Source organism: Alternaria metachromatica, assembly GCF_023757995.1.
Source record: "Alternaria metachromatica strain BMP 0045 chromosome Unknown scaffold_28, whole genome shotgun sequence".
NCBI classification, from domain to species: domain Eukaryota; kingdom Fungi; phylum Ascomycota; class Dothideomycetes; order Pleosporales; family Pleosporaceae; genus Alternaria; species Alternaria metachromatica.
In genome coordinates, this window is record NW_026055519.1 from 277,051 (window position 1) to 291,661 (window position 14,611).

At 53.5% G+C, this 14,611-nt stretch overlaps 5 protein-coding genes across 5 annotated transcripts; 4 read left to right on the plus strand and 1 right to left on the minus strand.

The window, feature by feature from the left end:
- Positions 1-1,442: 1,442 nt before the first annotated feature.
- J4E83_008944 (uncharacterized protein) lies at positions 1,443-2,551 on the minus strand (the record flags this gene model as incomplete). Its single annotated transcript, XM_049335837.1, has 2 exons — positions 1,443-2,144; positions 2,201-2,551. The coding sequence occupies 2 exons, from the start codon at positions 2,549-2,551 to the stop codon at positions 1,443-1,445; spliced, it is 1,053 nt and encodes a 350-aa protein (XP_049185103.1).
- A 2,616-nt stretch (positions 2,552-5,167) lies between these two features.
- J4E83_008945 (uncharacterized protein) lies at positions 5,168-5,734 on the plus strand (the record flags this gene model as incomplete). The annotated part of the gene is made up of 1 exon (XM_049335838.1): positions 5,168-5,734. One exon carries the CDS (start codon positions 5,168-5,170, stop codon positions 5,732-5,734), a length of 567 nt encoding a protein of 188 aa, XP_049185104.1.
- Positions 5,735-6,989: 1,255 nt separating this feature from the next.
- On the plus strand, positions 6,990-7,916 carry J4E83_008946 (uncharacterized protein; the record flags this gene model as incomplete). Its single annotated transcript, XM_049335839.1, has 3 exons — positions 6,990-7,262; positions 7,318-7,547; positions 7,604-7,916. 3 exons carry the CDS (start codon positions 6,990-6,992, stop codon positions 7,914-7,916), a joined length of 816 nt encoding a protein of 271 aa, XP_049185105.1.
- Positions 7,917-9,580: 1,664 nt separating this feature from the next.
- On the plus strand, positions 9,581-11,181 carry J4E83_008947 (uncharacterized protein; the record flags this gene model as incomplete). Its single annotated transcript, XM_049335840.1, has 3 exons — positions 9,581-9,961; positions 10,008-10,707; positions 10,760-11,181. 3 exons carry the CDS (start codon positions 9,581-9,583, stop codon positions 11,179-11,181), a joined length of 1,503 nt encoding a protein of 500 aa, XP_049185106.1.
- A 796-nt stretch (positions 11,182-11,977) lies between these two features.
- J4E83_008948 (uncharacterized protein) lies at positions 11,978-13,882 on the plus strand (the record flags this gene model as incomplete). Its single annotated transcript, XM_049335841.1, has 1 exon — positions 11,978-13,882. The coding sequence occupies one exon, from the start codon at positions 11,978-11,980 to the stop codon at positions 13,880-13,882; it is 1,905 nt and encodes a 634-aa protein (XP_049185107.1).
- Positions 13,883-14,611: the final 729 nt, after the last annotated feature.

Here is a 14,611-nt window from a genome sequence, read left to right on the forward strand (position 1 = left end):
CCCCATGTCTACCATAGCGTATCTCCGCACGAGTTTCAACCGGTCAGACCCTTCTTTTCCAGACATGCACAATCAGTCTCGCATACACGCCATAACCCTCGCATCGAAACTAGCCGAGCCCAGTCCATGAAAACGTGGCACAACACCACCATCTCCACTCCACCACCCCCATGGAATTTCAGACTACCGCTCTTAGCCCTACGAAAGCAAAACCTTCTACCGACATCGTAGGGCTGGACCAGCGCCACATTTCCCCCCAGCTGAAGAAACAATCGTGACATGGCCATATCCCATTCTATCCGCCCGAAGCTACACGTTAGCCTTCCCGCACCGCGCTAGTCGCCACGCTACATCTCTCCGACACCAGCGATTGCTGTGGCGCATCTAGATCCACTTGCTAGTAAATCGTGGAGAGCTGAAAAAAGTAAAATGCAGAATGCAGAATGGGCGGCAGGCGGCTAACGTGAATGTTCTGCGCATGTCCAGTGTTTTCGGGTCAGTCATGCTTAGTCGGTGACAGCGATGGGCGCTGGTGGTGTTCGCTTATCTGGCTGAGGAGGCATACATGTCTCGATGATAGGCTGGCAGCATTGATGCGCTTCTACGTGGGCTTTGTTTGCTGACGCTGGGCTGAGACATGGGTGCGTTGAAGTGCGGAAACGGACATCGGGCTACGCGGTGAGACTGAGGTTTGGACCGAGTGCGTGAAGTCGTCGCCGGCTTGGATTTCGTTCGACAGGCACGGGCGGTCTGGTAGTCTCTGGTCTAGCCACGCGGCAGGTGAACGTCCGGCCCTTCTCACTGTTAGTGACCGCCCGGCAAGTTTGTCGATCTGAGATGGGGCTTGCGTACCCGAGACAATTCTGAAATGGCAAAGATCTGTGAGGATCTGGATTGAATGAAGATCTCAATGGCGTAGTCGAGTGTGCATCCAGGCTCGTGGGTCTGCGATTGCGCTCACGGCACGGGAGACGGCACCATTGCGGTGAGTGAAGCGTAGGTGCTTCCTCGGCGAAGTGCAGATCAGCAGCATGTGTAAGAAACCGAGAAGACGTTTTGATGTACTGAGGCAGTGATGTGCCATTAATGATTCTATGTAGCCCAAATGCTCACTGGAGCTTTGCGACAAAGGAAATGCAAAAGGGTATATTCGTATGAACAGCATGTGATGTGTCGCACCCCAAACGCCTGGTAATGCAATTTTGTCGCACTCTGCGACTCGACCATGCCCATGTGTAGCGCCGTATGCAGAATCTGACAGATGCCGTGATGGTGGAGTACAGCAGGAGAGTCTGTGTTGTTGCCGCCTCATTCTAGAGAGTGATTACATGTGCCTTGTGAAACGCCGTTGAAAATCGATATGGTGAATGCTAGGTCTTCGTTTGCTGATTAGAGAATGACTGCTAGACAATGCTGTCGATGTAGCGGATGCTCGTGGATGATCATTTGCGGAAGACGCTCATGAAGCTCTTGCGTTTGGTCATTCCTGAAGTCATAGGCCTGTCGGCAGGAATAGGAGGCGGCGCTGGGTGCGCGGCAGACGCGGACCTCTTGCCGAACTTGGAGAGTATGGGTTCAGACTTCTTGTTGACGATTCTGCTGTCGTCAATCTTCTCGTTGACAGCTACTCCGGAATCGCGGGATGCGTCGTGAGAAACCTCAGTGGTGACGACTGGTCTTGCGCCATGGTCAGCCTTGGATAGACCACGAGACAGCTGCATGGTACTCTTTGCTTTGAAGACACCAGATCGGCGCGAGCTCTTGGTCATGGCACGCTTGATGTTGCTACCAGTCTCCTCGGCTTGCTGTCGCTCCAAGCGCTCAATTTCGCCGAGGATAGTCATGCCGTTCATGGCAAGGCTCTCTTCGGGGATGGGTACAAATTTGACTACGCCACGCTCCGGCGCAACGCCGATTGACTCAGCCATGAACGTCTGAATCAGGGCGGCATTGCGTTTGTTGGTCGTGGGTTGCAGTTGCACAGGCAAAGCGTTAATGGTGAGCATGTAGGTGGGCTCAAACGAACCCCCGAGGAGCAGACACGCTGAATGGTTGACCGTTATCATGATGGAGGCTTCTGGCCTTTGATAGCGCGTCGAGAGGTGGTGCGAGAGGTCGGTGACCAGGGTGTATTCGTCTTTGATCTACGCCGGGTTAGTGATTTGCCAAAAGAGTGGAGCTCGGCAGAATAACAACTTACGATAACGTTTGTCCGCAGCTCGGCTACAATGGGGGCATCCTTGGTCACACGGTCGCGAGCCGACGACGCCATGCCGTCCTTGTAGGAGAATTGATCCTCGTAGAACTGTGCACGCGAGCGCGAAGTCATGGGCCGCAGGGGACCTACTTCATCCGCGGCGGCACTCGGAGCGCGGTTCCGGGAGTCGTGCTCGATGCCCTGGACCGACTGGGGCGACGATGCAAAAGAGAACTGTGAGTGCGCGGGTGAGAGCTGTCCATTGGCTTTCTCCGGCGAGAGGAGGGTGGTGCCTGCCTGTTGGGGAAATGCGTTGTTGCCGGAGTAGGTCGAGGTGGACGATGGGCGTGACATCTTGGCTTGGGTCGAGGTAGAGTTGTTGACCGAATGGGGCATGACGGAGGAGAGAAAACGATGGGGAATTGAGGATATAAGAGTAACGACCAGGGTTATCTGTCTGGTATGGGATTTGCCTAGATATGGATAAAGGCGTTGGTGCACATGCAAGAGCGCAGATCCCGGCGCGCTTCTCTATCTTGCAGTGTGAGACGAGGTCCGGAATGAGACGCGGTGGCGTTTGGTTATCAGCGGGCTGGAGGAAACGGAAACTGGGAGAGAGTCCGTGGGGAGTCCGTGTATCGATTGACGGTGTGGTGGAAGATGGTGCGGCAGGATGCAAGTGATGGGCGGTAGCAGTCCAGGGTTGAGGAATGGATGACGACTGAGCAAACACCCCGCAGTTGCAAAAGGAAGGCGCTGGTCGGAGAGATGCAGGAGATGGGCCCTGGGCAGAGCACGGCGAACCACTGTATGATATATTCCCATAGTCGCCGCATGCCAGTGCACTTGAGCACCAAGCAGCACCAAGCCTCAAGCATCTCGGGTAGAGCGACAGGGGTGCGGCCTCAAGTTGCAGCATCACCTGCACACGGGCCAGCCGCCCGCCATGCAGTTTTGGGCGCCTGCACACGATCGGACTGGGTATCTGACATGAGGCCTGGCTGAAGACGGCTGTGCGCTGCATCCTTATCTGGCGATGCGTCAAGTGTCGGCGACTCCAGCGAGCCCTCAGCTCTCAGGAAAGCCATGTTTGCTGCTCCAGGTGCGCCACCACCCGCACCTGCCAGCTGTGCCGACTGCGCTTTCCTCCCCCTCGCTGCGACTGCCAGTTGAAAATAGCATCGCCCACAAGGGAAAGGGCAACCCCGTCCCCCCTGGTCCAGGACGTTGGCCTCAATCTCAGCGACAACGCAACACCACTCTGGTCCACTCAATCGAGGTTTGACGCTGCCTCCTAGCCCGCGCACTAACCCCGTCGCCGGCCACTCCTCCTACCCCGCCAAACGCAGCCTAGCCTGGAGCCGCTCTTCTTGGAGCTCGCTCCGGAGTCTCGACCTCTGTTCGACGGCCGCGCCTCTCGTGCCATGTCTCTGGTCTGCCTGTACTCTTTCGTCAGGAGGTACGCGGGCGGGAAGAAGCAGCATCCGCTACTCTACCTGGAGCCGCCTTGCTCGCACAGCATCGGCGGTCACTGGCACATGTCGTGGCCACATTCCATCTCCGCAGTTCGGCGCGCTGCCGAGCAAAACCACACCAGACACCAACGCCGACATGGTCACTGATGTGCATATGCCTTCCAGATGCAGAAAGGCACGACACTGCACGCGTCACAACCCAATCACTGAGACAGCCACCGGCATTCATCCTTCAATCACTTCCACGCATCATGGGTACCCAAATAATTTGTGTGCAAAGGAGCGGGAGATAAACAGCTGATGCAGGTACTAGTTCTTGTTCGTCCCAGTCTCGACCCCAAAGCGACGGGACCTAGCAATCTCCACTTATATTCAATGGACCGTACCTCGATAACGACTCAAGCTATTGCTCCTTCTCTGCCACGTCTGCGTAAGGAGTTGGGAGATAGCCAACCGCCCAACTTTGCTCCTACCATGTTCGCTGCGCCTCGACTTCTCCCGAAATGACTATCCCAATCCATGGTGAACCAGCACCAATCGGAACGCAGTGCGCAGAAACTCCCCCTGGCTTTAAAAAATCCTCTTTGTTCGTGGCACAGCTCCATATATGTACTATGTGTCAGGCGCTCTGCACGTCAAGACCCTTTCGAAATGTCTGCTGCCAACGCCGTGTAACGAAGTACCCTACCGGTCGCATAGTACCACCTCGATCTCATTTCCCCACAATTGGCTCTCAGCCTCCCGACTAAATAACTAGTCCAACGGCTGGCCTCTCTCTTTGTCTCACTGAAACCGCCTCCTCGCGCCATTACCAAGTCACGATTACACCGACGTTATTAGTCTACATACCCCATAGTGAGGGTTCGATCCAATGCGGACACCACGCAAGTAACCGTAATTATCAATACGAAATGAACGGCGCCACCGTGCGGCCCGTATTCTGGCTTACGATGGAATGTCAAGCTTTTGAGGTGGGCTTGTGGCGCGTAAACGAAGGAAGGATGGTCTGTGTTCTCCGTCATCGTATAACGTTGTTTCTTACACCTGCTCAACGGTCGGTTGATGTAGTTTGGCTTGGCAATCAGAGACAGTCTCCGGAATGATTACGGCTGTTACAGTGTACATACCCGTGGCGGTGTAGCATAGCGGAAAATTAGGAGATGTGATGAACCAACATAAGGCGCCCATTCCAAAGGCTGTGCAGCACCGAGGACGGTGCGCAATACCGAACGAATGGCCTCATATGAGATGGGGCGCCTTGAGATATGGCCTGAGGATGAACTTAGAAGCCTTTTGGGGTCATGGAAGCGAACAAATGCTACAGACCTCGGTATCCGAGTGTTGTGTTGTTGTATTTTATGACGTACACGTGAGAGCGCGCAGCGTGTTGTGGATCGCGCGGGCACCATCACCAACACCAAGCGCTGCCTCACCCCACACCTCATGCCTTCCATTGACCGCCCGCAACTCAACGCAGGCTCCATCTAAGCTCACAATGCCGCCTAAGAACGCGACAGCGAATGCCGCGCGCCGCAAAGGCCCGTCTTTCAACCCACCAAGACCCGTGGGTGCGCCTTCTCAAGCATCCACCGCGACGAAACGCGCCCCAGCGGCGGCATCCCGCGCGACAGGCGCCGCAAAGAAGAGCAACGCGGGGCCCTCGAAGACAGCCTTCACACCAGCCGCTGATGTAATCGATCTATCCGACGATGACCAGGACGATGAGCTAGCGGAGGATCTGAACATCTCCGACTTTGACGACATCATGGACGATGCACCCACTGCCAATCCACCGCCAGCAGCCGCCGCCCTCGACGAACCCGCTATTTCCCGAGCGCTCCTCGCACGCCTACTTCTAGAGAACTTCGAAGACCCGAACATACAAATACAAACAGGTGCGATGAAGTTGGTGGGCAAGTACATTGACATCTTTGTCACGGAAGCTTTCCTCAGAAGCCAGGACGAGATGAAGGCAGCGGCAAAGGACGGCGGTAGCATCGATGGTTTCCTCCAGGTGGAAGATCTGGAGAAGCTGGCACCCCAACTTGTGCTCGACTTCTGAGAGTGCTGTACACACGAAGACACGAAGATCCAGCGCAAACCAGCGAGATGAGAAGGACAACTAGCTACGACCTGGATATATGCAGGATTATTTGGATATGGGGTTAGCATGTAGCTCCAGGCGACAGCCAACGGGGAGCTTCACACCGACCATGGCGCTGGTCTCGTGGACTGCGCCGCACCATACATGCGCTCCTCGCAGCCTATCCTTGGATGACAGAACTGTAAGGGTATTTTTGGATCACCACAAGTCATTACGAGCGAAGACGGGTGTTCGGCCCACGGCCACGGCTAGTGGTAGTAAGAGGTGGAGATGTCAAAAGGCCGAAACATGGACATGTAGTCATCTGTCGTTTTCAGAACGAACTACTCTTCAGAAGTCAGGCCGAAAACACCTATGAACAAATGAAGGACACGTTGGCCTGGCATGTTTGAAACATGACCACATGACGCCTGGCTTCCAAGATCTTGTCGGTGACTGCTACTCCTGCTGCACAGCCTGACCGACATGTAATGCACAATCTCGCAAACAGATCTTCCGGTTGCCTGGCTTGATCGGCCTTGAGATTGCCGTTGCCGCGCGTGGTCTGAAGCATAATGGGGTTCGGCTCAAACACACCCGGAACGTGGAGCGCGTCGCACCCTCAACACCCCAGCTGCATCTCAACGAACACCAACATCACGATAACATCAACGCGATACCGGAAAAAGCAGTTCATGTTTGCTTTGCATAGCAATGTACTGCGTTATCAGAGAGTATCTGCAGTGTGCTTTTTGTGCGTTGCAAACACCTCACAGCGATGATGTTCGCGCTGCAAGCTACATACAAATATACCCGTTTTAAGCCTCACGTACAGGGTCCTCAGCCGAACCAGGAGGCTGAAGCAGTTCTCGCCTCTAACGTGTCGCAACACCAACCCCATGTATCGGAATAGCTAGTAACCGCCCTAGCCACGCATGCAAATCTTTCATGCCTTAAGATGGCCCTATAGCCGTCACCTCAGGCTCTCTTTTCTTCATCTCTGCATCCCACGTTTCTTGTCACTTTGTGTTGCATTTTCCTTTGCATCTATCTTTCTTTACTTACCTCTTCACAATCTTTAATATACAACTGGCTAGTCCAGCTTGCTACTTTTCACGACCCAAAGCGCTAGTCGCCCATCCACTCTCTTGACGAGACGAGCATCGCAATACGAATCGCATACTTAATACCAATTTCGCCCTTACGCAAACGAACACCACATACACTAGTCAACATGTACTTCTCAAGAGCAACCATCGTCTCCGCCATCTTCGGCCTCGCGTGCGCACAGGAGTCTTCCATGTCCATGTCCATGGGCTCTGCCACTGAGCCAACCCTCTCCTCAGCGGTACTCGGTAGCGTCTCGACTTCCACACCGGCCGCCATGGCAGGAATGGTCATGACGCACGTAGTCCAAGTCGGAGGACCCAACGGAAGCCTGACCTTCTCTCCCTCCAACATCAAGGCCCAGCCCGGAGATCTTGTCCAGTTCCAATTCCACCCCAAGGTACGTGCTATCACACTCCCTACTTCTATCTCTCCAACTAACAATACCCCAACAGAACCACTCCGTCGTCCAATCCACCTTCGACAACCCATGCACTCCCATCCAAAACATCATGAGCAACAAGACCGACGCCTTCTTCTCCGGCTTCATGCCCACCAACGCCTCCCTGACCGCCACAAGCCAAGTCCTCACATACACCATCCGCGTCGCAGACGAGAAGCCCGTCTGGTTCTACTGCTCCCAGGGAAAGCATTGCCAGGCTGGTATGGTCGGTGCCATCAACGCGTAAGCCACTGCCCCTTCTACCATCCGCATGCACCCACTAACATGCCACCCAATAGTCCCGCATCCGGCAACAAGACAATGGAAGCCTTCGTCGCCCTCGCCGCTCAGGCTACTGAGAACCTCTCCCCCGGACAGGCTGCTGGCTCTGGTGGCGCATCTGGAAACACACCCACCTCCCCCTCTGCCGGCGGCGGCGCCAACTCTGGCACTGATGGCACCTCTGGTGGCGCTGCTGGTGGCGATGCTAGCGGTACTGCCAGCGGTGCTCCTGCCCAGCAGACTGCCAACACTGCGGCCGCTGGTTTCAGCGCCCAGACCTTCATCGGCGCTGCGGCGGCTGCTGTTGTTGCTGCTGTCGCTGCCTTGTAAGGTGGATGGTTTGAAACTTCTTTTTCTGGTGTGATTACGGGGGGTTCATCTATCGTGAAGATGGACGGTTAGAGGTTGGAGGTTGTATGCAAGAATGGCATTATTTTAGTTTATGTGATACCACGTTTATATGCATGGCTTGCAATTGATCTAGAGCTGGTTTTTCACTCTTGGGTCTGCGGTCATTGGCGCTTTTTGCTTTGAGAAATTGGTAGAAAATAATTGAGACGAATATTGATTGCTCGTATAAACTTTCTTCGGACTATTTGGTGAATGAGCATGTCCGAATTGGCCTTGTTATCTTCAGGCTCTGTGTATCACCTGATAAACAATCTTACTTTGCGAGTTCAAGCTTTCTAACTTCTACGATGAGACTCGAAGAGACCTAAGATGGCTAGCATGTACCCTCTTATCAATCAACGTCAGCGGGGAACACGTGCGTAGAACAGTGGATGCACATAGGTCAAGCGGTGGAGATATGCGGGTAGGGGAAACGTGCAACACGTGTTGACTCACAACACCGTGCACAAAAGAGCCCGGGTAGGTTACTCCAAGGAGTATGTGCGACGCCCGGTCGAGACCGACCTGAAAGCATCGTGAGGATTGGCTCTGGTGTTGCTGCCGCGGCGGATCTCGCGTTCATGCGCCATGATGTCATGCTACCGAGCTAAGAGTTTTCACCTGCACCTGCATCCGTCGCCCGCAGAGCCTCTTCCCATCTATACCCCAATCGGACGACTACGGCATGATGATCAATTGCCAGACCGCATTCTTACATGCCGCGGCTGGAGCCGATAAAGGCTCTTTCTTGCTGCCTGCCTAAGGTGCCACTGACTTACTCAGACGCGACAGTCTGAAAGATTTCGTCAACGTCGCAACGCGATCAGAGCGAGGCAACTCTCTTACGAGCGTACCTGTATTTGTAACGGACACAAGGAAGCCAAATAAGTCAAGCATTATCGGGTGACCGCCTTAGCTGCTTGAGAACTTGTGGGTTTTTGACCCACTTGGCCCATTCTTTGCTTGAGCCGCATGCAGATCTACGGACGTTTGGCCTGTCGGGAGGTGAGCGCACGTCGGCAAGAAGTGGATTAAGCACATAACGACTAGTTTTTCGCTGCATGGACGAAGCTTACCGTCACATAGTTGGGTCCACAAGACATAACCGCCAAAGAGCACCCCGACATGGCCAGGCTAGGCCCACCCCGAGACACACTTCATCGCCCAGGTTGTCGATGTCGTCGATGGCATCTATCACCCCGATCTCAACGTCAAATTTTAGGCCGATTTTGTACGAAATGGGTTCGCAACAATGGATCCCATTGTGACAGGCCCCTCTCTGAGTGGAGAGTCGTTCTTCGCAACGGGCTTTCTCCTCAGACGTCATTCTGGAGGTGGATGCCAAATGTGGACTTTTGTTGGGTTCAAGAGGGCCTTAATACCCCAACCCGCACCCCGACTCTCATCTCCAGCTTCTTCGTCCAGCCCACCCTACGATGACGGAACGCGAGTCCAGGCACCCTTCGCCCGCCCGAGCTGGGTCAGGCCCAATTTCTGAGAAAGATGATACCTCGCGACGCCCAAGCATCCCAGCCGAGACTAGCGAGGAGGAGAAGTGGCATGTCGATGTCCCTGTCGACCCTCAAGGAAACCACCACCCGTCGATGATCCGTGCAGACGGGAAGCGCGAGCTGAGAGAATGGGAGTGCTGGGATAAGCTCGCATACTCATGGCCCAAGTGGAAGAAGGCCATGTACCTGGCTTCCATTGCTGGAATCCAAATCTCCATGAACTTCAACACGTCGGTCTATCCTAGCGCCGTCAACCCCATCTCCGAGCACTTCGGAATTAGCGCACAGGCAGCGCGCGTTGGACAGATGATCTATTTGGTCTTCTACTCCTTTGGCTGCGAGCTATGGGCGCCATGGAGTGAGGAGTTTGGTAGATGGCCGATTCTGCAGCTCAGCATGTTCCTTATCAACATCTGGGAAATTCCATGCTCTGTTGCACCGAACTTCGCCACCATTATAGTCTGCAGAGCTCTTGTAAGTCTCCTCCGTACTTGGTACTTCCAACGCTGATAAGTATTAGGGTGGTCTCTCCACAGCAGGAGGTAGTGTGACTCTTGGTCTTATCGCGGATATGTACGAACCAGAGACGCAGCACTGGCCGCTGTGCTTTATCGTCTTGTCGTCTACGATCGGAACCTCTATTGGTGGTGTCATCGGTGGCCCTATCGAAAAATACCTTTCCTGGCAATGGAACTTTTGGATCCAGTTGATCTTCGGTGTTGCTGTGCAAGCAGTACACTTCTTCATGCCCGAGAGCCGAGCTACCATTCTCATCGATCGAGAGGCCAAGAGACGTCGCAAGACCGGCGAGGATCCCAACATCTACGGACCGAATGAACTTAAATCGCCCCGAATTTCGCTCAAGGAAGCCGGGAAGATCTGGCTCCGTCCGTTTGAGATGTTTGTTCGGGAACCAATCGTCTTGTGCCTGTCGCTACTCTCTGGTTTCTCCGACGCTCTGATCTTCACGTTCCTGGAAGCATTCAACGTCACATTCCCGAACAACTTCGGTTTCGGCACGCTTCAAGTCGCTTGGGCTTTCATTCCCATCAACGCCGCTTACTTCTTCACCTACTTCTTGTACTGGCCTTGGTTCTGGCGCGATGATCACCTGCGCAAGAAGAACGGCCCCGACTGGATGACACCAGAGCGACGATTGAAGCCGCTTCTTCTGCTTGCGCTCTTCGAGCCTATCGGGCTCTTCGGATTTGCCTGGACTTGTAAGTTGACTCCCGGATACCATCAATTGAACTTCAGCTAATGGTAACATAGGTATGGGACCACCACAAACCCATTGGATCGCGCCGATGATATTCTCCTTCCTCGTAGGACTGGCAAACTTCGCCATCTACTACTCCTCCGTCGATTACATGATCGCCGCCTACGGACCATACTCGGCTTCGGCCACCGGAGGAAACGCGTTCGCTCGTGATTTCCTCGCCGGTATCTCCGCCATGTACGCCACGCCCATGTACAACAACCTTGCATCGTCAAGCCCCCAGAAGTCCGAGTACGCCACTACCTTACTGGCATGCCTGTCTTGTTTGGTCGTGGCACCAATCTACGTCTTCTACTGGAAAGGACCACAGATCAGAAAGGCTAGTAAATTCGCTTCCCTTCTTGCGGAAGACAGGAAGGCGGAGGGCGTCAGGCGACTCAGTAAGGCTGATAACCTTGAGAACCTTACCGCGTAAGCTTCCAGTCACGAAGTCCATGATACCCCAATCATCCTTCATGACGGGTTCGGACGCGTCATTGAAGGTATTGATCTTTTCACGCAATATACCCGAGTCTTGGAACATTCATAAGTTGGCCACGACTCTGTTTATGTTCTGAACATCACTTCATGAGCATAATCTGGATACCCTTGTCGTATCATAGCTATGCGATCACGACGTCGCGGCAGAATGATGTACAATGGGCTGGCTCTCAGTTTGTAGCGGGGTCAAGACTCACATTTTAGGGGGATCACGAAACGTCAGACAGCCTCCGGTAGAAGATGATCAATATAACGACATAATTACAGCCACCAAGTGCGCATTTGACTTTCACTGCATTCGATATGCTGTGTCTTTACTTCGCGCCACGAGTCCTATTGATCCATGAAATCGACCACTCTGACCGAATCGAACCGCTCAACATCAGATGTCCACTCGCTCTATACTCACAATGTCAGCGTGGCATGACTCATCTTGGCCATCCGCGTTCTTGCACTAAGAGTAAATCGGAGATGTTCGCAGACATCGCTAGAAGCAATGCCCTGTATAAAACAGTGACCTGAACTATTCCCGAATGGTCCCAAAGCAAACATTACCGTGAAAGTCTGAAAGCTTAGTGAACTGGGAAGCTAAGATATATTGGAAAGACACTGAGCTACCGATTCAAGACTTACGGTGTCATCGAATACTCAACGACAATTTCGAAATCTATCACACATACATATTTACGAACATGACTTTCGGCGCAACTCAGATCTTGTCAATCTTAAAGATGCGTAATAACAAGCCAACCAAACGACCAACCGAAACCCCCATCACCACCACACCTTCCGAAAAACCCGAAGTCCCGGAAACCCAACAGAACTTCGTACGTGTCTACCCTTCATCAGCGCCACCTCGGTATGCTAACCGTCCTGCCGGCTCCTCCAGGTTCCGGGAAAGGCTGAGCTTGGATATGACGAATCCGGAGATATCTGCCGAGCAACCGCGATGCTTGATGGAAAGTATGGCTATGGTGCCTGAGACGACTGTGGAGGAGCATAGGCGAGATGATCGTCAGGCTTGTGTACCCCAGGTCAAGGAAGTCGTCTCCAGTGTCTCCAATCTCATCAGGAATGCTGTGGAGGTTGTTAGGCAGCGTTCACGGTCGCCTTCGCCTTCGCCATCATCGATTGGGGACTCTATTAGCGACGACGAGCCTTTTTCTGTACTTGCCAAACTGGTTGGGATCGACAAGCGGTCGATGCCGCGGCCGCCTCCTCCGGCTGCGGTATATCTTCAACGTTCCAACGCTGTCAGGTACCGGAATCGTCCACGGCTGCAGTCGCGGGATCAGCAAGATGATATGCTTGGTTATCACCCTGGTGGTGAGGCAGACGCCTATTTCTTACGAGATGTTGATGTCGGATACGGGGGACCTGGACACCAATCACATTCGGTACCCCCGGACTTTGCTAATACCAACTCACAGCAATGGGAAGGTGCGAACGTCAAAGGTGCGACCTACTCCCATGTTGAATGCTACGAGCTCCCTCAGGTAGGCAGCCCGCAGTATCGTTCGTACGCCGACATGGTAGAGGATGGATCCTGTCCGCGTCTGCGTGTCATGAATCGTACTACCTCAGATTCTTCTCCACAGTCGGTATCATCAAGCTACGGCTCTTTCACCGTAGAGGACACGAACTTCCGCGCACAACTCGCAGCTTCAGCGTCACTGTGCTACCGGACTGATATTGATATTCCAGATGACGCCTCAGTTTTGTCGTCATCGTCATGGCCAGACTACCCGGAATATCACGTCGATAGACAAGATGATGTTTCAGACCGCATGTCAGAAGCATTCCTAGCAGCTCGCCGTTTCTTCCTGGATGAATGGTCAGTCGAAGAGGCTGTTCCGGCGAAATCTCGTTTTTCGCTTTACTCGTCCGAGGATGGTGAGTTTGGGGATTGTGGGAATGAGCGGAAATGTGTTGGCATTGGTGGATTAGATGAAGTTTCAGACGATGCAGCAGAGGCAGTACCAGCTGTTAGACGATTTTCTCTTGATGAGGGGTCGTTTGAAGACGCAGGTTCAGCTGAGTCCCGTTTTCCCTCGTCCGCGGTCTCGAACGGTGGTTCCGGAGACCTTGGGGTTGAGCGTTGGTGGGCTACCAACACGCAACCCGTCGATGACAACAGCTCGGCAGACGCTGATGACGAAGGAGATGAAGAAAACAATTCGTCTTTTCCGTACTACGTACGTCAGGGGCCACTGAGGGTCCGTAACGCGTCAGTATCGCATTCATCAGAAGGCTCTGTCCCGGAAAGCGCTTCGACCGACTGGTATTACACACAAGACAGCGCTGAAACTTCAGAGGCTACCCTTGCAGATGACGACATGGCTTTCTACGAAGGGCTCTACGAAGAACACAATCCAGACAACCACAGCGGATCGATCGATCAATCGCAGTTCGCGGATTTCGACGGGGATTTTACGGACGCTCCTTCGCTTACCAACGGTACCTCGCCGGAGAACACCTCCAGAGGCGAGTCTGGTAGCGGACGAGTCTTGAGGGTCGTCAACCAGACCTCCCCTCAAGATGGCGCCGGGACCGAGAACGATGACTGCCCGAGTGAGAGCGAATCCGATAACGAAGTTCCACGACGTGGTCGAAGTAGAACAAGAAGGGCACAGTAAGTAGTGCCTGTCTGCGAACGGTCTTGCATTCGCGTCTAGACTGAAGCATCGTGAACCACACGTGAGAAGGGGACTGTAGGATGAGGTAGGAAGAATGCCACCAGAAAAACTTCAGGGAAGTAAATAGGAGACTGAATCCAGAGATACGCAACCCTTTGACGAGTCAATGACTATTAATTTTGGTATGAAGTTTTGGCGGTGAGGAAGAATACCGTGGGTAGATCGACAGAGGGTCTGAACATTCTGCTATGAACAGTGCGGAGACGCAGAGGTGTTGAGGGAAACATTGCGTTCGGAGATTTTGGAGAGTAAGATTGGATGAGCGATTAGAGCAGAGGCCGGTTTAATGAAAGAATGCTTACTATGTCTTTGGTGTATTTGCGTCCATGTTTTTGGTGATGTACACAGCGCGTGCACGCTGAAGCTTCAAGGTGCACTGCAGCTGGCTCGCGTCCCCCCTTGCCGACAATGCAGATGAGACGCGATATCTGTCACCTCTAAATGAACTAGTTCATTATGCGAGCGCTTCTAGTCTCGAACGCTTCCTATTTTCATCCTGAAACGCGTTCCTGAAATGTCAGGCAAATGTCGCGTCGCGGGTCAGAGTTTCGGAACTGTGGCGGTGCGATGGTCCTTCCTCTTCGGAACTTTGGAAGCACTGATATTGGCTGCAAACCTTGTTGAGAAATGCGAGAACTCGATAGAATCTGCTCTGCAGAAGACTCCTTC